Source organism: Triticum aestivum, chromosome 5D (assembly GCF_018294505.1).
Source record: "Triticum aestivum cultivar Chinese Spring chromosome 5D, IWGSC CS RefSeq v2.1, whole genome shotgun sequence".
Taxonomy (NCBI): domain Eukaryota; kingdom Viridiplantae; phylum Streptophyta; class Magnoliopsida; order Poales; family Poaceae; genus Triticum; species Triticum aestivum.
In genome coordinates this window covers 133,546,267-133,572,306 of record NC_057808.1, presented here as the reverse complement: position 1 = coordinate 133,572,306, position 26,040 = coordinate 133,546,267, and the positions used below count along the sequence as shown (strand labels likewise).

Here is a 26,040-nt window from a genome sequence, read left to right as displayed (position 1 = left end):
TTTGCTCCTCTTATACTTTTGCCCTTTGACCGTTTGACCATCACTTTGAAAACTTCATGAAAAATTCATACTAACTCAGAAAAATTCAAATAAGATATCAAAATGTTCAGAAAAGCATCACCTATATGTGCAAGTCATTTGCATTCATGAAAAAAGTGTTGGCCAGTCCCCATCTCAGTTTTAGCTCATATGATCTTAGCATGAACAGTAAAATCTAAAAAAACTAAAAATTCTAAAACAATTTGGTGGCATACTTTGACCAATGTTTTGAGTGCTTGCCAAGTTTCATAAGGGAATGACATTCGTGGAAGTCATGGCAAAAAAACAAAAATCAATGCTCCAGAATTTCATTTTTTTGCCACGACTTCCACGAATGTCATTCCCTTATGAAACTTGGCAAGCACTGAAAACATTGGTCAAAGTTTGCCGCCAAATATTTTTAGAATTTTTAGAATTTTTTTTGATTTTACTATTCATGCTAAGATCATATGAGCTAAAACTGAGATGGGGACTGGCCAACACTTTTTTCATGAATGCAAATGACGTGCACATATAGGTGATGCTTTTTTGAACATTTTGATCTCTTATTTGAATTTTTCTGAGTTAGTATGAAATTTTTATGAAGTTTTCAAAGTGATGGTCAAACGGTCAAAGGGCAAAAGCATAAGAGGAGCAAAGTGGTTTGGGCAAGAACAAGTGTTTTCGGAAACTAGGGGTAAACTTGCCGAGTGGGACACAACTAAGGGCACCAAATTAATTATCCCTTTCAGATAAGATGGCCTTGTGACCATTTTCCCAGTCTGTAGATATCGCTTACAAAATCCAATGAATTTGAAAATTCACACCTTTAAATTGTGTCTTGTGCAGCCCAATAATTTTCTCATTATCTCAATACCAGGATGACCAAGGAAACCATTTTGATATCTTAAACTTAATAAGATCCTAGGAAATTATCACATATGCCCAATACATGTCCAATTTAATGTATGGATAGTACAATCCAAATTGGATAAGACATTTTGAAAGGATCGGTATGGTTGACTAGAGGGGGGTGAATAGGCAAGTACCAATTTTTAGCTTTTCTTCACAAATTAGGTTTAGCAACAAATAGGTTGTCTAGATGTGCAACTAGGTGAGCAACCTATATGATGCTAACAACTACTACAACAAGTGAAAGCATAGGGTACAACACAAGTAAAGCTTGCATAAAGTAAAGGTAAGTGATAACCACAAGTGGAGCTGGTGAAGACGAGGATGTGTTACCGAAGTTCCTTCCCTTTGAGGGGAAGTACGTCTCCGTTGGAGCGGTGTGGAGGCCGAATGCTCCCCAAGAATCCACTAGAGCCACCGTATTATCCACACGCCCTCACACAATGCGAGATGTCGTTATTCCACTAGTGTTGCCCTTGAAGGCGGCGACCGAACCTTTACAAACAAGGTTGGGGCAATCTCCACAACTTGATTGGAGGCTCCCAACTACACCACAGAGCTTCACCACAATGGAATGTGGCTCCGAGGTGACCTCAACCGTCTAGGGTGCTCAAACACCCAGGCGTGACAAGATCCGCAAGGGATTAGTGGGGGAATCAAATTTCTCTTGGTGGATGTGTAGATCGGGGCCTACTCAACCAATCCCTGGAAAATCAACAAGTTTAATTGGCTAGGGAGAGCGATCGGGCGAAAATGAGCTTTGGAGCAACAATGGAGTTTTGGGGAGGAAGAGGTGAGTCTTCTTGGGGAAGAGGACCGCCTTTTATAGTGGGGGACAAATCCAACCGTTATGCACTTCTCAGCCCGCAAGCAAGCGGTACTACCGCTCCACGCGCGGTACTACCGTTCTGGGAGCGATACTACCGCTCCTTGTAAGATGAGCAAGAGATTAAGAAGATCAGGGGAGAAAGTAGAGGAGCGGGCGGTGGTAGCCGCGGTAGTAGGGGTGGTACTACCGCTTCTACTACTGTTGCTACAACCGACAGTCTTCTAGGGGCGAACAGGTAGCACGGTAGAGACCCGGAGGTACTATCGTAAAACCCGACATGAAAAAGTCGAGGTCCCAACTACAAGCGGTAGTACGAGCAGGAGTAACAGCGGTACTACCGCCTATAGGCGATACTACCGCTGCTGCCCGTGGTACTACCGCTTGCAGCTCTTCTCCCCTTCTTCGGTACAAATGAAGGACAACTCCAATGAAGCGGAAAGGGGCAATGGGTGCAATATGAGCGTGTACGTGTTGATTCCACCCAAACCTTTTCGAAGCGGACCCCCTCTTGATAGTACGGTTTTCCCTGCACCTCAGAACCACCTAAAAGAACCGAAGGAAATAAAACCGTCTTCACTTGAAACTCGGAGGGGCACGAATCGTCTTGTGCCATATGCTTGATAGTCTAAAATGCTCAATGCACACGATTAGTCCGCAAACACATTGTCATCAATCACCAAAACCACTTAGGGATAAATATGCCCTAACAATCTCCCCCTTTTTGGTGGACTGGTGACAACCTGGGATTTGCACAAATGATATAGCAAAAAGGGTGTGCAACCCCAAAATCAGCAAATTATAGACAGGCTCCCGCTAGATGTGTGGACTATTTTAGAGATGCTTTTGGAATGCAAAATACACACATATAGGATCCACACTCCCCCTATATTTTATAGACCAAACCATACTTGCATAAATATAGTAAGATGAAGGTAGGCAAGTAATACCATGTGAGCATATGAATAAGAGCATAAGCATAAGATATATCTCACAAGCAATTAATAACATAAGGTACTTGACATAGACAGATAGAGATAGGATAGCTCATATGTCTCACACCATATGTTCTCGAACACATGAGACAAACACAAACCAAAGCGAATGAAAGAGTTCGAGCGAGGAAAGCAACGACAAAGAGAGAAACACACTCGACTCATGACACACTGCAAATCCCTACACCCTCTCCCCCTTTGGCATCGAGACACCAAAAGGGTAGAGATGACACCTAAGAACGATGGTGGTTGGAATACTCCAGGACATCACCGATCATGCTCCTCCTCCTCATCAGACTCCTCTGCAGCAGGTGTAGGGCCTCAAGTGCCATCATCAGAATCGGTCCACGGGCAGTGCACACGGACCCAAGCCTCCTCATCAGTGATCCTCTCCTCAGAGCCATCTGAAACGGTGAGGCCAACCTGCCTAATAATGGCCTTGTCATGACAACAGGCCTTCTTTGTAGCTACATGAGCCTTATACTGTCCCTTGGCCCGAAGGAAAAATAGCTTCTTCATCTTCTGCTTGAGCTTCTTAGCCCACGAGGGCTCCTCTGACGGCTCATAGTCTGGCTCATCATCATCATCATCAGACCTGATTGCATCATGCTGTGAAGGAGCAGGAGCAATCGTTCCCCACTTCTCCTTCCGCCTTAGTTGAATAACATCATGAGACACTAGGTCTCCAGTGTGAAGCTCCTCATTAGGAAATGAAGACGCCCATGTCTCCTCAATGAGCTGCACCGGGTAGGGGCCATAGATGATGCACTTGCACTCCAGGATCACACAACAAAGTTCTGACCACATGACATGAGAGACATCTAACACCTCCTGAGATCCCAGCTGCTTCTGGCAAAAGAGAAGGAGGTCCACCAGATAGGAATGCACCATATCGTGATTGCCAACATGAGGGAACAGAGTGTTCCTGAAGATCCTATGCATGATATCTAGAAAGGGCCAAAGCTCGTAGGAGACATGCCTAGTCTCAGACACCTTCCTGGTAGAGAAAGGCCACAGAGCCTCCTTGTGAGTAGCATTAGCCTCCTGGTGAGGGCGAAACCCAACTGGGGTCTGGGCACCCTTCGTCCTTCTCCTTCGGCCACAAGGGGTTCCTCAATGGGGAGTATTTGACCAATCCCCATTCTTCTTATGGCTTGGGGAGGAATTTCATCACCTACATCACAAAGACCACTTTGCTCCACTTGGGAGCCATTATTTTCATCAAACTCCACGTTACACATCTCCTCAATGAGTCTGGTGGACTTGTTGAGGACACGGTAAGCATGAGAGTTTGTAGCATAACCAACAAATATGCCCCCCTTGAGCTCTAGGTTTGAATTTAGACAAACGAACACCTTTCTTGAGAATGAAACACTTAAAACTGAACACCCGGAAGTACTTGAGGTTGGGCTTGTTGCCGGTAAGTATCTCATATGGAGTCTTGTTCAAGTCTTTGTGGAGGTAGAGCTATTGGATGCATGACATGTGGTGTTGATGGCTTTGGCCCAAAAGTTGTACGGAGATTTGGACTCCGCCATCATGGTCCTTGCTGCGTCCATCAACGTCCGGTTCTTCCTCTCTGCCACACCATTTGTTGAGGGATATAGGGTGCGGCATATTGGTGCTTGATCCCCTCGTCACTAAGAAACTCATCCAAGGTATAGTTCTTGAACTCAGTGCCGTTGTCACTTCTGATCATCAAAATCTTTGCTTCATGTTGACATTGAGCTTCATTTGCAAAGTTGATGAAGGTTTGTTGAGTCTCACTCTTCCTCTTGAAGTATACCCATGTATATCTTCAGTAGTCATCCACAATTACCAAGCAATACTTTCTTCCAGCAAGAATATCAAAGGATGGAGGACCAAAGAGATTCATGTGAAGGAGCTCCAAGGGCCTCTTCGAGTAGATGATAGTCGAGGGTCGGTGTGCCTTTTCCCGAAGCTTTCCTTCGATAAGAGCACTGCAAGCACGGTCTTTGGCAAAACTCACATTTGTTAGTCCACGGACGTGATCTCCTTTGAGGAGACTTTCCAAAGATCTCATATTGACATGGGCTAGTCGGCGATGCCAAAACCAACACGCATCAACTTTAGCCATTAGGCAAGTCACAGTCGTAGTGGGTTGCTCCAAAAAGTTCACCACATAGAGACCATTCTCGACATGCCCAACAAAGGTTACTTTAAGAGTCTTGCTCCACAAAAGGGCCACTAAATCAAGATCAAAGAATGTTTCAAAGCCCATAACTGCAACTTGACAAATGGAAAGCAAATTTTATGCAAGGGACTCAACAATCATGACCTTCTCAATAGATAAATCTTGAGAGATGACCACCTTGCCAAGTCCCAATACCTTAGAAGTTGAAGCATCACCGAATTGGACATGGGTGGGCATAGATGGAATTGGATGCACATCCGCCACCAAGTCCTTGCTCCCGGTCATATGATTTGTTGCTCGACTATCGAGAAACCATGACACCCCACCGGAAGCAAACTCCTTGTTGATACCTTTGGCCATGAGACACTTGGCAATGGTGTTCTCGTTGGGGGCTCTGAAGAGAGAAACCTTGGAGGGGGAAGATGTAGCAATGGCAATGGTTGCCGTTGCCATTCCTTCTCCACTTGTATCTTGCTCATCATCATCGGAGGGGTACTATTCATGTGCCACCAAGCCCTTTGGAGGTGTCTTCTTGGTGAAGTTGTTCTTGCTTGGGAAAGACTTGGCTTTGTCTTTGTGAATGAGTTTGCCACCATTGTCTTCCCTCTTCTCATAAGGGCACTCTGCCACAAAGTGACTCACATTATCGCAATTGTATCATGTCCTCACACGTTGCTTATTCTTTTAGCCACTTGAGTTGTTCTTGGTGAAGTTGTTCTTGTTGCCCCAAAATTGCCTTGACGCAAGAGCCATGTGCTCATGGTAAGCATATTTCGTGTCCTCGGGGCAAGTCTCCTCTTCTTCCTCCTCTTCTTCTTATGGAATGGCCTTAGTCTTCAAGGCAAGAGTGGGTGGGCTTTTCTTTGACTGGACATGAGCAAGAGCATCGTTGGTGGTCTTGTTCATGATGTTCATGGCAATAAACTCATCCAACACTTCAGATGAGGTTAAGGTGTGGAAATCCGGCCTTTGACGAATCATGGAGGACATGGCCTTGTCGAATGGCATGATGGCCTTGAGAAACTTGCGCATGATCCAATTGTTATATGTATCCTTGCCCATGGTCTTGGAGAGAAACCGCAAGAGTTGTCACCCTCCGGTAGAGATCACGCGGATCCTCATCTTCTAGCATCACGAATTCATCGGCCTCATCAAGGACCACTTCAAAGTTGGACCGTTGAATGCTTGAGCTCCCCTTGTACAAAGATATTATGTGTTCCCAACAATCCTTTGCATGAGTGAAAGGACGCAAGTGAGATAGATCTTCGGGAGGAACCTCATCTTGAAGGATGAACAAGGCGGAATGGTTGTATTGATTGTCCACTTCTTCTCTTGGGGTGAGATTGCTTGGATCATGTGGGTAGAAGCCTTGCTCAATGATTCTCCAAAGGTTTGTTGAGTCGTGATTCAGATGAGACTTGATGCGAAAAACCTAATTAGAAAAATCACCCTTAACAAGTTTAGGAGGAGGACCAAGATGGTTAATGCGCGGTGTAGGGACCGGTCCTCCATAGACCGGGGGAGGGGGAACCAAGGCAAAGGTTCCTGTCCCATTCATGTTTTGAGGGGATGACGTATGAGTACCTTTAGCCGCTTCCTTGCTGGAATTGGCCTCCTACTCTGATGCGGTGGGATTAACCACAAGCAACGGATCGATAGTAGTTTTCAACCCCTCAAGTAATTCTTTAAACATGGATTTGACCTCGATCATCATAGATGTCTTAAGTGAAGCCATGGCTTCATTTAAGTCATCCTGAGTGATCGAAGTCAACTCCGCAACCTCGGGAACTTCCTCCTCGGTGTCAACCATACTCTTTGGGTGGTGAAACCCTTAATAAAGAGACGAGGCTCTAATACCAATTGAAAGGATCGATATGGTTGACTGGAGGGGGTGAATAGGCAACTACCAATTTTTAGCTTTTGTTCACAAATTAGGTTTAGCAACAAATAGGTTGTCTAGATGCGCAACTAGGTGAGCAACATATATGATGCTAACAACCACTACAACAAGTGCAAGCATATATAGGATACAACACAAGTAAAGCTTGCACAAAGTAAAGGTAAGTGATAACCACAAGTGGAGCCGGTGAAGACGAGGATGTGTTACCAAAGTTCCTTCCCTTGGAGGGGAAGTACGTCTCCGTTGGAGCGGTGTGGAGGCACAATGCTCCCCAAGAAGCCACTAGGGCCATCGTGTTCTCCTCACGCCCTCACACAATGCGAGATGTCGTGATTCCACTAGTGGTGCCCTTGAAGGCGGCAACTGAACCTTTACAAACAAGGTTGGGGCAATCTCCACAACTTGATTGGAGGCTCCCAACAACACCATGGAGCTTCACCACAATGGAATGAGGCGCCAAGGTGAACTCGACCGTCTAGGGTGCTCAAACACCAAGAGTAACAAGATCCGCAAGGGATTAGTGGGGGAATCAAATTTCTCTTGGTGGAAGTGTAGATCGGGGCCTTCTCAACCAATCCCTAGAAAATCAACAAGTTTGATTGGCTAGGGAGAGAGATCGGGCGAAAATGAGGTTTGGAGCAACAATGGAGTTTTGGGGAGGAAGAGGTGAGTCTTCTTGGGGAAGAAAACCCCCTTTTATAGTGGGGGACAAATCCAACCATTATGCACTTCTCAGCCCGCAAGCAAGCGGTACTACCGCTCCAGGAGAGGTACTATCATTCTGGGAGCGGTACTACCGCTCCTTGTAAGATGAGCAGGAGATTTAGAAGAGCAGGGGAGAAAGCAGAGGAGCGAGCGGTGATAGCCGCGGTAGTACCGATGCTACAACTGCCAGTCTTCTAGGGGCGAACATGTAGCATGGTAGAGACCTGGAGGTAGTACTGTGAAACCCGACATGAAAAATTTGAGGCCCGAACAACGAGCGGTAGTACGAGCGGGAGTAACAGCGGTACTACCGCCTATTGGTGGTACTACCATTGCTGCCCGTGGTCCTACCACTTGCAGCTCTTCTCCCCTTCTTCGGCACATCTTGATAATACGGTTTTCCCTACGACTCAAAACTACCCAAAAGAGCCAAAGGAAAGAAAACCGTCTTCACTTGAAACTTCGAGGGGCACAAATCGTCTTGTGCCATATGCTTAATAGTCTGAAATGCTCAATGCACATGATTAGTCCGCAAACACATTGTCATCAATCACCAAAACCACAAAGGGAGAAATATGCCCGAACACATTTACTCTAGGATTTCATGCAAATCCCTTTAGCCGAGTCATTAAGTAGGCTTACAACCTCACTCACTATGAGTTTGAACATAGAAACCTTTGTGGTTATCCTTAAAATTCAGCAAGATATGAGTAGAATCTAGATACATCAATGCATCCATGATTCCCATGTAGTGCCCATAGGGGCTGGAATTGCAGCTTGACCAGAACCAACAATTACAACATCATGAATGACATTGTCATGACACTTCCAGTACTCTTATTAGGAGTATGGAAATATTTACTCTCCCTTAACATCATGTTAGTAGACCCAGCTTCCACTTGACATGTTTCCTTCTCATTGGATTACTTCCATAGGTTTCTAAAGATAAAGAAATGAATTTCAACATATGACTGAGCTCATATAGAAACAATACATAGATTATAAACTATATATGCCAGAGGACATACCACAAGCATCATGTGTGATGACATAGCTATCATATTATGTCGACAAACATATTTTTTACATCACATTATATATTTATGGACATAATTACAGTGCTTGACAAATCTAGGTGACAAGATCTGGTCTCCATATATGTTACTATAAGCTAAGTCCACTAACATGTCATCGACAATCAATAGTGGATCTTCCTTTTGCGGAGCTTCGGCATGGCTTCCCACGTTTCTGAGAAACACCTTGGGAACTTTCAACCATCGAGAAAAAATTATTATGTCCAGGGAAGCATGCCTCATACTTGTTCCCATGAGCCTTTTTACTTGTGCCAATTGACTGCACTTCTAGATCGACCAAATGCTTGAAAGTATCACATTTGCTTTCAATGTTAGTCATACAACCACACCATATCAACCTTTAGAGCTGCTAACTTTGTCATTCTCCTTGAAATAACTTTTGCCCTTATGAGCTCCATTCCTATTCTACTTCACATCACATCTCCATTTTCTATACCACTAACGATATTTTTTAGCAAAAATCCTCGTAGAAGGATTGAAAGTGGAGAGCATTTCCTCGATGAGCCTTCGGTGTGCCTCTGTCGAACCATTACTTCCATGCTTCTTAGAAAAACTGCAAAGTCCTGGTTTCTTCTCTCTTCAAACATTCTCATAATCTGATATGTGGTTGATGCTTGGTATGGTTGAGGTGGGGGACGCTCTGGCGACTGATCTGCCTGACGGGAGGACCGATCTACTAGGGTAGCATCGCCACTGTTGTTGCTGTCGTACTTCCTCATCTTATACTCGTTCCCAATGTAGAGTACCAAAGATGAGCAACATCCAAAAAGTGGTAAAGCAGAGCAACACCAAAGAAGAACCAAATCAAGAAGTAAATGGCAAGAACTAAACTACAAGGTGGTACAACATTATACATAACACACTATGCCAAAAGATGACATGTTGCTGGTGAAAAAAGTTGATGAAGATGATGTAAACGAGTGTTGGTGATGACGATTGATGGTGTCCGGGACTAGGGGGTACTCACCACGCCGTCTCCCGATCAGTTGGATTGGGCCGAGGACCCCCATGGCTGTTTGCTCATGGGCCAGTTCGGACAGTCGATGTATACACGAGGAAGATTTCACAAGACTTGGTGATCGAGGCAAGGACTCCTCTCCACCGGCGTATTCGACTAGGACTCTTGTTATCCTAGGCCTCTAGTACATTATATAAGCCGAGGCCAGGCTACTCGATAGAGCATCATGACATTACTCATCATACCTCTAGGGTTTAGACCACAACATATGATCTCGAGGTAGATCAACTCTTGTAATCTCTATATTCATCAAGATCAATCAAGCAAGAAGTAGAGTATTACCTCCATTAAGAGGGCCCGAACCTGGGTAAACATCGTGTCCCCTGTCTCCTGTTACCTATTGATCCATGACACATAGCTTGGGACCCCCTCCCCGAGATCTGCCAGTTTTGACACCGACAATGGTGCTTTCATTGAGAGTTCCGCTGTGTGGTCAGGAAAAAGATCAATGGCTCGCGTGAATAACAACTGCGACATCGGCGTCTTCGTCGCCGCCTCGACTGGTCACCTAGGCTTGACCGAGGATTGTGCCCTACCTCCAATCATCATGTTTGGACGAGGGCCTTCATCAACATCAACTCCGATCTCTATCAAGATCATGAAGGAATCATCTATGGAGCTCGGAGGCTCAACGTCAACATTGTCCTCGTGCGACTGTGTTGTTTTTCCAAACAACGAACTTGTATCCGCTACCACCACCTCCTCGAGCATCGCTTTGACGATTTGTTCGGTGGAATTGTGCGGAATTGAGTTTACAATAACACTGTAAAATTTTGTCGCGTTCCGATGGAGCAATCTCCGCCGGTCTCCCATATACCAGAGCCCTGTTGAATCTGGACGGGAATCTGGACGAGTTTGGAGCATGGTGTCCAGCACCTAGCTCGGACGTCCTTTGGAAGATCCGACCATTGATCGGCTGCGGAATTCCTATATCTACCACCCCTCAAAATTTCAGCTCGATCCGACCGTCCAAACTCCGGGAACCTTTCGATTAGTGCATCACTTTTCAGATCTGTTTTCTGCGCAAGAACGAATCTGACCCGAGTTCATCTTTTTTATGAACGGGATTTTCGACATCCTTTTTGAAGGAAGTTTTGTATGGGGTATTGTGTTTTTTCCCAAACACATCCCACTAATTTTAAAGTCTTTTCCAATATGATCTTCACCATCGCGCCGGTGTCAAACCAGCCCGACAACGTTGCTCCACGGCTGCCGACTTGCGCTAGACACGTCGTCGCTTTATTGAGCCGAGCTCAACTTCTTCGGATCATCATCTCAGCAAGCCGAACAAGAATTCGGCATCGCGAAGGATAAATCATCACCAACCTCGCCGCCCCACGGATTACATGGAGCGGGCACATCGGCATCGCCGCACGGCCACTTCATCAAGCCGGCAGTGACCACGTCACGAGTTATGACCTGCATCGGCATGGCCTCACCGTTGCTTCTTCGAACCGATGTCCATCACGCCGAATCTACTTCAACACCTCGGCTGGCATGGCAGCAGCAACGTCTCTTTACCGACCTGCTTCGTCACCTCGTCTAGACCGGGATCTTCGCCATCCCTTCATCAACCTACTCCGGAGACTTCGGCGTCGTCAACCGACCAGCTTCATCACGTTAGCTGGACCGGGGGCTTTACCTCGGCGAGCCAACCTTTAACAGCATCGCCATGCCGTCGCTTCACTGCCCATCAGGTAATGGGTGTGCGAATCGAGTCCCAATTTTGGGAGTCACTTTTCTTCGGACTGCTATAACAAATAAACCAGGTGCTATTAATCCTATCAATTTTTGCTTGTTTGGGTTTATTTTTTCTAAGGAATTATTACTTTGGTTTGTTCCATCATTTGTACACAGGTCTATCAAATGGCGGCCGCATTAACGATGGTCGCGTGGTGGTTCGGTCAGTTTCCGTACATAGTTCGGTGAACACCGCATCCGGAACTCAGACCGACCTGTGAATTCAGGCTTTGCCACGCCTTTACCGCATCACGCAGACGCCCTGCATCGACATTGATTTCGGTGCCAGGTCACATATTTTTAAATAAATTATCTTGTGTAAATTAATTACATGAGGATTTTTATATATTTATATTATTATGGTTGGCCTGCACTATTTTACATGTGCAGGTAATGGACTTCGACTGCGTCACGTGGTCTCTTCGGCAAGCCAACGCCGTCGTCCCAATCGGCATAAATCATCTCGCGTGATCACCTTGTTGGTCGTGTTGCCATACCGACGTGTTCGGTTGCCTCGAGGACTTCGACATCGCCCAGAGAGCTCTACCTCATCGAGCGTTCGACGCATAGGCCATATTTATTTTATTACTCACTTTGCATAAATTATTTATTATGCAACAAATTTTTTGTAATTTATTATTATTACTATTATCTCCGGTTTGTACTATTTTGTGTACACAGGTAAATGATTCGGGTCGGGCAGTGTTGTCACCTCGGCGTACTGACATACCACACCACCTAGACTGGACGAGGGGCTTCGTCAACACTTCATTAACCCACGCGTGGGTACTTCGGCGTCACTCTGCCGGCCTGCATTGGCCGTGCTATGTCACCACTTCAGAGTGTCGAGATTTTCGTTCCGCCACCTCGGGACTGGCTTGGGGGATGGAACCTTGTCCCGCATCAAGCTCAGACCATGTCATCAATGCCGAACACATTAACCAGCTAAGTCACTTTCATGCTCAAAGTTTTAAATTTTTAACTTGTGTTCGGTTCGACCATGCTCACATACGTTGTTCGTTAAAAGAAACTCCCTTACCCGTGTTAACTGGGGGCTCTTAAAATTTACACGAGCCGTTCTATAATAATGTGTTTCCTTCTTGGTCGTTGCAAAGTCTTTTTTTACCGCTCCTTTTTCGACTCGAGTGTATGGTCAATAGTCGGATAGCCTAGCTTCTCTCTAAAGCCGCTCGAGTTTAGTTCACTAAACCGGCCTCGGAGAAGCACTCCGCCTTCGGGATAAGGAGCTTGAAGCCGCAGGCTGACCCGCTTGAAGTCTTGAGATCAAATGTGTCATGTTAAAGCACGACAGAAGCACAATTTTTTTTAAAAGATCAATTTCCGGATTGGCACCAAAATCTCGGTTTAGTCCGGACGTCAAACTTTTACATAAGTTTTTGCCTTTTCGAGCCTATGGCACTTTTAAACTATTGGTGTGTTTCCAGCATAAGTCACGTAGTGCAACGCCGGACACCTTTAGAGATTCTGCAAAAACATTCTTGGATATTGCTATATATGCATCGGTATCGAATTGTGTCTTTGGTCAATAGTTGGGTTGCCCGGCACTTGTGCTTGCCTCCTACGTTCCGCTTTGTTCGGCTAGGTTTACAAAGGGAGAACCACTGCGATTGTGCTTCCAGCTCGCATGGTTAAGCACCTTAGTGGAGAAAGCCGAAAACTGACTGTCACAATAAGCGTAAACCGGTCAGCGATCCGATGATTGTGTTAAATGACGGGCCGTTCATAACATTGGCTGTAGTGTTTACGGCTTGACCTCGGCTATCGCCGAACACTAACCAGGGGCTGGTAGCTGGCCTCCCAACTTTAAGCTCCAATGACTAAGTGAAAGTTATAAAGCCCGCATATAAGATTCCCTCGTTTCCGCTAACACAACCGCCTTCGGGCACCGAGACGTCGGCTAAGGGTTGTTTGTTATTGTGGAAACACCCTGCGTAGCATCTACAAGGGGGTGGAAGCCGACGATGGGCCACTTTCAACTGATAAACGGTCGCAACGGAGTCAAAATAAACATATCATTGGCATTTGTATTTAATATACAAGGGCCGCCTTCCGTAATCATCATTATAAATCCATAAATATGCATCAATTTGACTTAAGATTTCGGCCAAGCTGGGTTGCCCGGCTCCTGTGATTACCCCTACATTCCCGATTGTTCGGCTAGGAGGTAAAGGGAGCACCTCTGTGATTGTTACTTCTGGATCATCCGTGTTAGTACCTCAGACTGGGAGAAGCCGAAAGCTAGCCATCTTAAAGAAAATAATTAGTCGGCAGCGACAGAAGTGAAATTTTGGTCCATTAAAAGCCACATAAATCGGGAACTTACCCCGAACTAAATCCTCAATATTTTTCTCCTGCATCGATCGGAGTTGAGGTTTCATGATCATGGTCGGCATGACAACCCAAAGAAAGGAAGCAATAGCGGGATTATTTTCTTTTGGAGATGTTTCTTACATCAAATAGTAATATAACATTCTCTCCGCATACCTTTGTTTATAAAACCATATGGCTGGATTGCCTTGTTTGTCGTAAACCTTGGCCCTTGTAAAGGCTTTATAAAATAGGACAAACACTCCCAGGCCACTGGCTGAGGAGGTTGAAGCCGATGGTCGGTCACCAAGGTGTTGTACAATGTGGAGCCGAGCATTCATGATGTAAAGTACTTGGATACATAGAATCATTACACATAAAAATTGCGAGTAAAATCCATTTGCTGCAATCCATCTTTTAAACCCCTTGGGGCCTACCTTGGCGAGCTTGGATTTCGACCAGCTCTAAGCTCCTTTAAGAGATCTTTATTCTCTTTCCGAGAAGTTTGTGTTAAACACAACAAATTTTTTCTATCAAACGGATATCGATCCTTAATTCGGCCACCCGTGCCCACATTAAGGCTCGGGGGTTACTGGGCTTCGCGCTCATTATTTATAAATATTAAAGGGGCACATCGATCCCCTGATCTGGTGTTGCCACCCGACCAGTGGCTCGGGGGCTACTGCATTGCCTATTTAATGCAGAAAATTCAAAGTGCTCAGTGTTCGGCGTGACCGAACTATGGACAAGCGCGTCTTCGGAAAACATTAAGTACCATGTGGGACGTATCCGACGTCAAGCTAATATATCACAGCGACTTCTCATGACCCTCTCAGGGGCCCGTCCGCCGATCACTATTACCTCTAATATATTACACTGTGCTTCAATTCCTACGTATGCTACTGAGCTAGGAGTTGATCCTCAAGTCGATTTCGCGAATCGACCTGAGTCTCAGGGGCTACTAGGATCAGCAGTTTTATGTTTTCCTTCAGGTGCATCTCGGATTTTAGACTGACGCACACCTTGAGGGCTACTGGATATACATATACTGGCTATATATCTCGGCAGAGAATAAATTGCACCAACCAAAAATATTCACAAAAAAACAGCCCGCGGTCGGGGTGGTGCACCACCTCGGAAGTAGTCCGGCATAAAGCTTGGGCGCCAGTGGCTGGCTCCATAGAGGGCATTTCCGGCATTAAGCTCGGCTGAATTTGTTCAATATTTTAAAAGACTAAGGTAGTTTACGACACCTCGGACGCTGACCATCGTTGAAGCTCGGATTCGAATGGATCGTTCTATAGAGAACTTTTCAGCGTTAAACTCGGATAACCTCCTTCAAACTTTTTCAAGCCAAGGTGATCTATGACACCTCGGATATAGTCCGGCGTTGGAGCTCGAATATAGTCCGGCGTTGGAGCTCGGATATAATCCGGCATTGGTGCTCGCCTGCAAAAGATATCTCAAATGCAGTCTGGTGTTGAAGCTTGGATGCAAGAGGACACCGCCGCACGGGAACAACTTCAAACCCGAGGTGTGGCGTAAAAAGTAATAACAAGGCATTGATAAAGGCCGAGATCTTAAAGGGGCTCCTCGGATACCCGACGTGTAAACTCTTCGAATTCACTTTGGCGATCCTCAAGATCGAAGATGAGATGATTTGTTGAACCAGTTTTCAAGATCGACGACCGAAGATGAAGAACAGTTCGGAAGAATCGAGGAGCGTCCCCAACTTGAAGACCGGTTCAGGGGGCTACCGACGGTGTCCTGGACTAGGGGTACTCACCACGCCGTCTCCCAATCAGTTGGATTGGGCCGAGGACCCCCATGGCCGTTTGCTCATGGGCCATATCGGACAGCCGATGTATACATGAGGAAGATTCCACAAGACTTGGTGATCGAGACAAGGACTCCTCTCCACCGGCGTATTCGACTAGGACTCTTGTTATCCTAGGCCTCTGATACATTATATAAGCCGAGGCCAGGCTAGTCGATAGAGCATCATGACATTACTCATCATACCTCTAGGGTTTAGACCACAACATATGATCTTGAGGTAGGTCAACTCTTGTAATCTCTATAAACATCGTGTCCCCTGTCTCCTGTTACCCATCGATCCATGACACATAGCTTGGGCCCCCTACCCGAGATCTGCCGGTTTTGACACCGACAACGATGGCTTCAATTTCCCCATCCCAGAGGGAAGTTTCCCAGGAAGAATCATTCTGTCGAAGAGTAAAAGTGCTCCGCTCTAGTTTCGCCTCGTAAATGGAGGCGGAAAGTGTTGTGGAATTTCTATGATTTTTTCCTAGGTGAGATGCGAATTTATGGACAAAGGGTGTTGGGAGGCAAGCCACCAGGGCCCACGAGGCCACATGGCACAGTCTAGGGCTCACCGGTCGGAGTTGAATCCAGTGGATCTTGGGTAGGGGGTCTCGAACTAGTGTCTTGGCTTAACGGTAACAGGACAAAGAGGGGAGATGATGTTTACCCAGGTTCAGGCCCTCTGAAAGAGGTAAACCCTATGTCATGCTTCTGTTGTATTGATTATGGATGGGGTACAAAGTACATGGTGATCTACCTCGAGATCGTACATGAATGAATCTAACCCTACGATCTTAACCCCTCAGCTTATATAGGGTTACATGTAGGTCAGTTACATCAAGGGATGCCAATGATTCAAACATGTCTTGGATGAGCCAAGTCTTCGGAGGATTCCATCTTGTGTACACCGTGAGGCATGGCCAACGTGGCGCACTTGTCAGTTGACTGGGGGTCCTCGGCCCAGCTCATGATTGGAGGCCGACGTGATTGGCACCCCCTAATTCACACTACACCACAACACTGATGCAATGGCACACAATCTGCCGGGAGAAAGTCATTAAGGTGGCATAAAAACTGTCGGGACAGTGTTTCTCCCGGCAGATAGAACTGCCACGAGAACGGTTGCCGGGGATTACTTCTCCCGGCAGATAAACTATTCCCGGCAGTTTCTCTGCCCCGGCGCTTGCATTTCCCAGCAGTTAGTTTTCTGCTCATGGCAGATTGGTGGTGACACGTGAACTACTGTTACTGGCTGTGGAACTGCCGGCACAAACATGTCTACCCGGCAGTTAATATGCCATCGCGTTGTTCACTTGCAAACTGTTCAACATATCTCTAGTTTAATATCCATTATCTATGTCAGCTGATTTGGACAAATGTCACAACTTGTATATACACTTAAATCAAAGTTACATACAGCCTCATCCAAAACCTTAAAAGTTTAGAAACATTCATAGACTAATAATTCAGTACTTCATCATCCATACATGTGTTCAGTAGCATTCAGCTACAAGGGTACACAAATTTTACATAAGAAAATAATATTTTATATCTTCAAACTGAGCTACACAAATGGTTAAGCACATCGCATGGCTGCAACCATGTCCAGGAAGACAAATTACATGTTCACTCTTTTGTACACTAGATTCCACCCTTTGCGCCGCTGGCGCAAGAACGAAACAAAGGCAAAGTAAGTAGAACAGAAGCAATGTGGAGTTCAATTATCATTGGCCCATAATAACCGCGTGTCAGGTACTTTAAGGCCTATAGAAGGAGCTGCAGGCGCACAATCATAAGACTTATCATCTGCAAATAGACTTTATATTCCCAGAAAGATAACACATGTTAAATTAGTCTAAAGATAAAAAAATGGTCTAAAGGGGTACTTCAGCACGTGATCCACTCACTTTTCATTACACACAAAAAATACTGCAATATTCATGATCATGAGAATAAAAATAAATTTGTATAATATAAATTGGATCATTGTATTGCTTCAACTTAACACGAGGAGAGTGTTACAAATCTGGAATCACTCTGCCTATTTACACACTAGTACCCAACCTCATTTTTCATAGCAGGCAAATACAAGAATAAAAACAGATTTGATTTGATTCAATAGTTATAGGAGTAATGGAAATTTTAGCATTATATAGTTCTTCCCTTTATCTTAACATAAAGAGAGTTTCGCAAATCAGAAATCGCTTCACCTAAGCTATATGCACAATTGTACATACGAACCCCCATTGTTTCTGTAGACGTGCTAAGGAGTGATGCTCCATTCATGTGAACCTTCTTCCGTAATGTGGTTCCCTTCTAAATTTCTGCTTCTACAGTGCCTAACAACATTTACAGGAAGCCATGAAACAAATTTTTTTCAATTGCAAACAGCCAACCCAGATTAAATTTAAAACTAAGCCAGAGAAGCAAAAGGAGAACAAATATAGTTTTCACGTCCAACCGTCGAGCCTTTCTCAAGGATGGCTAAACAGATTAGTGGTGTAGAACGAACAACAAGAAGGTTTCCTTTTTAATTCCAAGAACAATTAAGACAAAACGCTAACTTGTATTACTGGACTGAGTTTACAAACAAATAAGAATAGGTCCGGTGTTTTGACCTAAGCATCAGAAATGTCTCCAGTCCTATTAAACAAAGCGTATTTCATCAGCCATAAACACCACACGAGTACCCAAAAGTATTATTGAGCAAGCTGATGATTTAGTTAATAAATGAACGCGTATCACAAAAGTTATTAATCTCTTGCAATCATATAACCTTGTCGATGATGGGACAAGTAGATGACGCTAATCAAAGTACACCTAGAGCAACTATGAAGCAGTATCTAACCAGTATATAGGAAATGAACCTGGATGAGGTGTATGCTGATGGGCAACAAAAGCTTCAATATTGGACAATGGAGAAAAGAAGATCATCTGCCTTAATAGCCTTATAGGACATCTTGCAACACTGTAAAAAACATAGACATGTCACTGGTCAGGTTAAAACCTCAAAACAATGAAAAAAGAACTAAAATTCGTACATTTTTCACTTCAGGCATCAGGCATATGGATCTCTCACCAGTAAGTGTGCCATAATTTGCAAGTGTTTTGGCAAACATATCATGTACACCCATAGCAGAGAAAAATATACCCGATGTGAAGATGATTTATAAGCATATTGCCTCTTCGATCACCTCCACCTCGTTCACCAAGACCTAATTCAGTCAGGAAAACAGAGAGAGATTGAACCAAATGAGCTTGCAATGTTCTCTCTGGCCTCCAACAACTTTTGCATGAATAATTAGAAAATGGACAAAAGAAGATCACCTGCCCTACTCAGGTCTTGGTGAGTATACGAAATACACTAAGTAATTGTAGGAATCACTTGCCCATAAAAAGGCATAAATACTGATGGCATATTGTTTAGTTAACAAAAAAACTACCAATCCATCTTCATAGGTCAGAGTGGCTAGCACGCGAAACTTAAATCCTCTTACTCGAACAACACATTCTGCAACACATATAGAAATCAACTCTTGCGAAACAGCATTACAAACTCTTACCAATCCATCTTCTCCGAGGGCATAACCCAAGGCATCTCCGATTTACACACACAATCTACACATTTGCTCATCACACAAATTAGGAGGCAGGTCAACTGTGGGCTTCAAGGTTGCTAGACGCCAGTACTGAAATAGTAGCAGGCAATTGTGAGTGATATTAACAAGAAAACAATGCTTTGGCACTGAGGAACAGTTCTATCTAATAAAAAGATGACAGCAGTACCTTAACTGCTAGTACTATTGTCTAATAAGAGCGAGGCATAGGCTAAAGAAAATGTCGCAAAACGTATTATATGTTTAATCCTACATTTGAAAAATTACTATAGAAGTATTTTGTTACCAACTACCAGCAGGAAAAAAATATGTTACCTCAACACTGAACTGCTATGAAACATTTAGCTAGATGATAAATCAGGGCAGGAAAAGTAGCTACTTTTGTAGAGCAAATTTTAATATCAAATCCACATTCATGTCTACAAATTTAGCTCTTCTAGATGCAGGCACCAAAAACTTTATAGAGCGCTGTATTTATATAGTATTCAGTTGTGCAATGTCTGAACCTGAATAAATAAAGACCGATCCATGTACATAAAAAGGGTGGATACTAGCAAATGAAATTTTACAAATCATAGCACATATACCTGCATATTAAAATAACAAAATGAAATATGACATTACACGTACACTAACCTGGCTGAAACCCTTTGCAAATCATGGGCACTAGAAATTCATCAAACAAACCACCACTACTAGAACCAGTCTCCAATCCTTTCACTGATAGAACCTGCATCAATTTGGTAGCAAAAGAAAATAAATAATAAGGAAGACTTGAGCCTAGTATAACTCGGTGGAAGGGGAAATCTGGCTTCCTACGGACAACTGGACAACTCCCACCGTGAGTTCTCAATCGAGCAGGGAAGGAGAGGTTCACAACCTTGGTAAGGAAAATCTCACCTGCATTGAGTTTCCACCGGGACGGATCTACAGAGCGTGGAGAGGAGGCACCGCGCTCGCCGTTGGCGGCGAGGAAGCCATGGTGGGGAACCCGCCCATGCTCGTCACCGCGGAGAAGAGAGGGACGCGACCGGCGGCGTCGACCAGTTCTGGTAGTGGTGTCAAAGGGAGGGAGGCGACTTCCATCTCACACACCACAGGCGTCTGGAGGGAGGCGACGGCGAGCTCCAAGCACTACCGCCATAGATCCCCATGGGGTTGCACAGATCATCCCGGGGGGTGGGGGGTTGGAGGGCGTGGTCAACGGCAGAGGGGGTGGCGGCGGCGCTGGCGGCGGTCGAGGAGGAGGAGGAGGAAGGGTTCGATTTGGGGCTGAACAGGTCGGGTGGCGGCCCACGGCTGTAATTCCTTTTTCTTTTGGTGAAAAAATTTGGTTTGTCGCGCGCTCTCCCGCGCCAACGCGCGCGTTTTGGGCCAAATTATGTGGGCTCGCGCCACAGACAGGCCCAGCAGATAGTGAGCCGTAGTTCAGTCTCCCGGCAGATTTTATGACCTACGATGTAGACATCATTGCTGGCAGTGCACGTGCCCTTATTGCTTAACTTCTACCGGCAGTTTTTCCGCCATTATGCGCTTCTAGCGGCAGTAACAAGATCCCGGGCAGATGATTTGCCCTTATTCTCTTATTTCTCACGGCAGTTAATTGCCCCCAATTTAGTGTTGTGGTGTAGTGTCAGGACACCGTCACCAGCCAACCTCTAGCCCCTCTTCTGGCATCTGGCTTCATATTTTCTGGAAATAATCAGTAAAATCCCCGCTACATTTGGAGCTTCAAAAAATTGTTTTTTCTTTTGTTGCATTTTGGTCCAGAATTCCAGATGTGCGGCAGTTTCCCTCTTTGTCTATATCTTGCATTTTAAGAGAGAAAATGCATTAGAATTGCATCATAATATGAAATATATCATTCTGATAGGGTATATTGTAGTAGGAAATAGTGATGATGCATAATGAATATACTCCCTCCTTTCTGGTTTATAGGGCTTATCTCAAAATTTTAGTTTTCCCATTTTATAAATCTCAATTTGGTTGTTCCCCATCACATGATCAGATTTCAAGGTACATTAAATCATTGTATGCAAATATGAAGAGAAAATAGACCAATGCATGTACTTTATGAATGCATGCATGACATTTAATGCATTGCTAAACACAAATTTTTGAGAAAAAACGGGCGCATTAATTGAGTGCTTTTGCAAACTACAAAAATTATTCCAGCACTCACCATCTATCTTGGTTGGCGAAATTTTGGAATTGAGCCCTATAAACCGGAAAGGAGGTAGTATCACTGATGTATATTGGTGATCTCGTTTTTTCCTGGTCAAAGAGCATTGTTAAAGTAACAAGGATTCTGACAATAATGAGAACACATTGTCAACATAACAATGGTGTCGGACCAAAACTTATGATATACTGCGAGATACCATCGTCATTATGTTGTCTGTATTATCATATGTATGCTACGTTTTCTTGCGGTCTCAGCCCATGAGAATATCGTAGACCTTCTTACCAGATGGTTAGTTTAGGGTTGCCAAATGTTTCACCTAACTAGGAGATCATAAAGGTAACTTACAGGTACGTCAACAAAGTATGTCAAGATGTGTGATGATTCAAGACTATGATTTGCTCTTTCAACGATGGACGGATACTCTCCGGTCCCACTCGGTATTACGGTATCCATTATCATCTGGCCAGACACAAGCATGATATCTCTATGACATATTTCTAACAGGGATGTGGTCGGAGAGTGGTGGTGGTTTGCCTTGTGGGTGGACAAAGATGGGATGAGGAGGGGGGAGTGGTAGAGGGGAGCGAGAGGAGCGAACGATGATGCGTGCCATGGAGCGAAGGAAGTGTAGGGTTTGGATATCACTTTGTATGGGAGTGGGTGGAAGATATATTGAGTCCATCGTATTCCTCATGCCAAGGGTACCGGCGTATCCTCATAGCACTCGTACATATTCATGATAGAATCAATGCTATGATTTCTTTATGTTACCTTTGTATTGTAATTTGATCTTTTTGTCTTGGTCAATCTAGGACTCATGATGGGCGCAAAGTGAAGATAAATGGACAAGAAGGCAGAGAAGAGTACCCTTGCTACCCTATGAACCGATGGTTAGTTGAGGCCTCGTTTAGATATTGTGAAGAAAGAATAAGTTTTTAGGGATAGAAAGAATCAATTTTTACAATCAATACCATGATATATTATAGTAGCAAATCGTACATGGTAGAGATACATGAGCTCACTACAGCGATTACAAAATAAAGTCTAAAAGAAGCGAGCAAATCTTTGAGATCCTCAAACTCTTCTTCCATGACACAATCTTGTACTTTTCTCAAGGCAGCCGTAGGAACATAACAAAAGTATCAGATCACAAACCTGTAAATACCAACGAGGGTTCTCCCGTTGTTTTAAATTGAGCCGCAATGCCAAGGTTGCGGTGCATGCATGCTGTCATTAAAGTAATCAACCAACATCGGCAAGAGTACCAACACCAGTATTCCAGGGACAAAAAACCGAACAACCAGGTCAAGGCCGCTGGGAGCAGAGAGTATGAATCACCATTGTCGAGGACGTAGCAGTCGGGACAAATATTGCGAGGACAATCCTCCTCGTGGCGACCATGAGAAAAAAAGATCCAAAACCTATCTGGCGAAGCAAGATCTGAAGGACCATACCTAAACAAATTTAATCTTCCAACACCACTATTGACGTCGGGAAAAGATCTCGTCGTCAAATGAAGGGACGAAGATTACTTTTTGTAGACGATGCCATCTCCAACAAAGAAGACGACTACCAATCCCTCAAAAAAAAACTACCAAAACCTTATATCACTCTAATGAAAACACTGTATTATTAAGAACTCCACTCATAGATCGGGTTCCCCACCCCTGCCAACACCGGCAAGGCCAGCTAGAGGAGGGGGACCGAGAGTTCCCCACCCCTCCCGACACCGACATGGCCGGCCGAAGGAGGGGGAACCGATCTATGGTGGAGGCGGAGGTGGTGGCGGCTGGTAGGTCTTTTTTGAGCTCTAAACCTCACTACGACTACGATAGAAAGAATCATTTTGATAATGTTGTATACCGTTTGATCAGAAAATTTACCATCCAAATCCAGAGATTTGTTAATATCAATGTGACCACGGGTTGATTTTTCAAAAAAAAAAGTGACCACGGGTTGGGGGATCGATCACTTTGTGCGGAAAAGCTGCTCCATGTCCTCGAGGTTTCGGCCCCTGGTCTCCGGCAGGCAGGTGTAGATGAACACGAACGAGGCAGCCGCGACGGCGGCATAAAGGTAGAATGCGCCGGCCATGGTGATGGCCCCGTAGAGCGAGATGAAGGTCATGGTGACGATGCCGCTCATGACGCGGTTCATGGCGGTGCCGAGCCCGGCGCCCTGTCCGCGCAGCCGCAGAGGTAGGATCTCCGAGCTGTACACCCATGCCATAGGCCCGAACCCGACGGAAAAGGTGCAGACGAACGCCACCACAGCCGCCACGGCCACGGCGGCCACCGCCGCGTCGTCCTTGGCGCCGGCGAAAGCAGCGAACACGGAGCCCAGCACAAGCAGCGACGCCGTCATGCCGCCGGTGCTCACCAAGAGCAGAGGGCGCCGACCGACGCGGTCGGCGAGCGCCATGGCTATCAGGATCGAGCCCGCCTTGGCCACGCCGAAGAGGACGTTGAGGCCCAGGAGGAGGGTGTTGGATGTGACGCCGGCCATGGCGAGCACGCGCGGGCCGTAGAGCACCACGGAGTCGATGCCCGACGCCTGCTGGAAGAATTGTAGCGCCAGAACTGTGGCCAGCACGCGCCTGACGCCGGCCTTGGTTGCCACCTCATTCCACGTGCCGCCACCGCCGTTGCTCCCGCCGGCGCCGTTGCTGCCGGCGTCGACAACCTCCTCGATCTCCCGCAGACGCTGCTCGGCCTCCGCGAGCGTGTCCGACGTCCTGTCGAGCACGGCTTTCGCCTCGTCCAGCCGGCCCTTCATCGCCAGCCACCGCGGCGACTCCGGCATGGTGAGCACGCCAGCCGCCAGAAACACGGTGGGCACAACCCCGGCCGCGAACATCAGCCGCCACGCCAGGTGCGCTGGCAACGCCGAGAAGGCGAAGTTGGAGACGTAGCTCAGCATCACCCCGGTGTTGATAAAAATCTTTACAAAAGAAAGGAACACAATTATGAGACAACTCTGAAGCATCATACGACGAAGGGGAAACTCTGCAGCGCTGACCTCGGGAAGGGAGCTGAGAAGGCCGCGGGAGGAGGCCGGCGCGATCTCGGCAGCGTAGATCGGCGCGATTACGAGCGCGTAGCCGACGCCGATTCCAGAGATGAAGCGCCCCGCCATGAGCGCCGTGTACCCGCCGGCGAGCGTCATGATAAGCGGGCCAACGAGGAAGAAGCCGTTGGTGAGCACAATGGTGAGGCGGCGACCGAGGCGGTCGGAGGTCCAGCCGGCGAGCAGCGCGCCGACGAGCGAGTAGATGTTGATGGCACCGGAGAGCAGCTCGATCTGCGTGTCGCTCACCCCGAGGTCTTCCGCCATGAAGATCTGCGCCCCGCTCATCACCGCCACGTCTACATGCGCATTATTCTCAGCGTATGCTCGCGGTCCGAAGTATAATTGCAACTGTGCAAGTGTACTCACTGTAGCCCATGAGGACGGAGGTCATGGAGGCGAGCACGGCACAGAAGAAGGGGAACCTGTTGCGGGGCGGCGACGAAGACGCGGCGCCATCGGGCTTCGAGGCGGCCAGCAGCGGAGCCTCGGAGTCCGGCCGGTGCTGCTGCTCCATGGCTATAGCTAGCTACTGCCCGTCCCTGGTTTTTCGGGGTGTCTGGCACGGAAATTTCAGTTCACTAGTCATGTAGGAATATTGATGACTGGATCTATCGACGGGCAAGTCAAGCGGCCTGAGAGTGACAGGATGTGTGCTTGTCTGGCTGGCCTTGGCTTCTTGCCACCAACCACATGCTCCATGAGAGAAATTGTGGACGGCTGTACTTTCTCGCTGCAGCGATAATTATCGCCTTATTACATCGCTCAATAGCACAAGTCAACATATGCTTATACAAGTTTTCACTTCATCTATAATCAACTTGATAATCCACCTTAAGCTCGCCATAGTGGGAGTAGTAACATGATGCATCTGAAGCTAAATTTACTTAGTATGTGGCAAATAGTTAATGAGAAAAGAGATGTTTGTGATAACATAAAGAGTTAAATACACCTAAAATACACCAACTTCACTGCCAGAGCAATTTCATAAAAAAAATTGAAAACTGAGACAAGTGGGTCACTAAACTTGCACCACGGGGAAATTTTCATACAAATTAGTCTGAAACAACCGCGTGGTATGCCACATCGGCAGGGGAGCACGCGTCGTAGTCCTGATTGAGAATGGGGAGGGGGAATTCGTGGCAAACCCTGTACTTATGTGAATTGTCACGTTGGCACAGATAACGCGCCCCAAACCCCTGTGCATGATCATCTTCGGCGTCGCCTGTTCGTCTCCTCTGTTGGAGACGCACGATAGAGTGACTGCACTGGATGGAGCCACGTCCCCGTGGCATCGACGAATTTCCTCTGAACTACTGTACGAAATCGAGTTGTCCGCCCTCTCTGCTCCCTTGCTTGGTCGTGTTCCGCTAGGGTTTTGATGGGGTGTGCTCGATGGTATTTGCGGCAACGACATAGATGAAAGTGTGAGCTTTTGGGGGGAGTTTTGGCAGGCGTATGGTAAAGATTCGGTGTTTCATCAGATTAGGCATAGATGATGTGTGTTGTCATGTATTGTTGTGTCGCCTTATCAGAAAAGTATGTTTCCTACAAGGTTAAGCATGTGGTTCAGATTGTTGTTAATATAGGTGATGACCAAAATCAAATCCTTCGGTACACACTGATGCATCTCAAGCATCTCTATGATTTTTTATTT

General features: G+C 45.9%; 1 protein-coding gene and 1 long non-coding RNA gene across 4 annotated transcripts; both read right to left on the bottom strand.

Annotated features, from left to right (window-relative positions):
* Positions 1-16,951: 16,951 nt before the first annotated feature.
* On the bottom strand, positions 16,952-20,417 carry LOC123119890 (uncharacterized). Of its 3 annotated transcripts, none has more exons than XR_006459050.1 (5): positions 20,033-20,417; positions 19,769-19,862; positions 19,079-19,204; positions 18,557-18,730; positions 16,952-18,483 (listed from the first exon to the last, which is right to left on the bottom strand). It is a non-coding gene; the product is annotated as an uncharacterized lncRNA (long non-coding RNA). The 3 variants fall into 3 exon arrangements; XR_006459051.1 differs by having other exon boundaries at positions 18,667-18,730; XR_006459049.1 differs by having other exon boundaries at positions 18,595-18,730; positions 20,033-20,416.
* A 2,513-nt stretch (positions 20,418-22,930) lies between these two features.
* Positions 22,931-25,010, bottom strand: LOC123119889 (polyol transporter 5). The gene is made up of 3 exons (XM_044539852.1): positions 24,753-25,010; positions 24,336-24,682; positions 22,931-24,257 (listed from the first exon to the last, which is right to left on the bottom strand). Exons 1-3 carry the CDS (start codon positions 24,898-24,900, stop codon positions 23,286-23,288), a joined length of 1,467 nt encoding a protein of 488 aa, XP_044395787.1. The 5' UTR covers positions 24,901-25,010; the 3' UTR covers positions 22,931-23,285.
* Positions 25,011-26,040: the final 1,030 nt, after the last annotated feature.

Coding starts and splice junctions, on each gene's coding strand:
- LOC123119889 (XM_044539852.1), bottom strand. CDS start 24,900: ATGGAGCAGCAGCACCGGCCGGACTCCGAGGCTCCGCTGCTGGCCGCC. Junction 24,683..24,752: donor CTCCGTCCTCATGGGCTACA/GTGAGTACACTT, acceptor ATGCGCATGTAG/ACGTGGCGGTGATGAGCGGG. Junction 24,258..24,335: donor TTCTCAGCTCCCTTCCCGAG/GTCAGCGCTGCA, acceptor TCTTTTGTAAAG/ATTTTTATCAACACCGGGGT.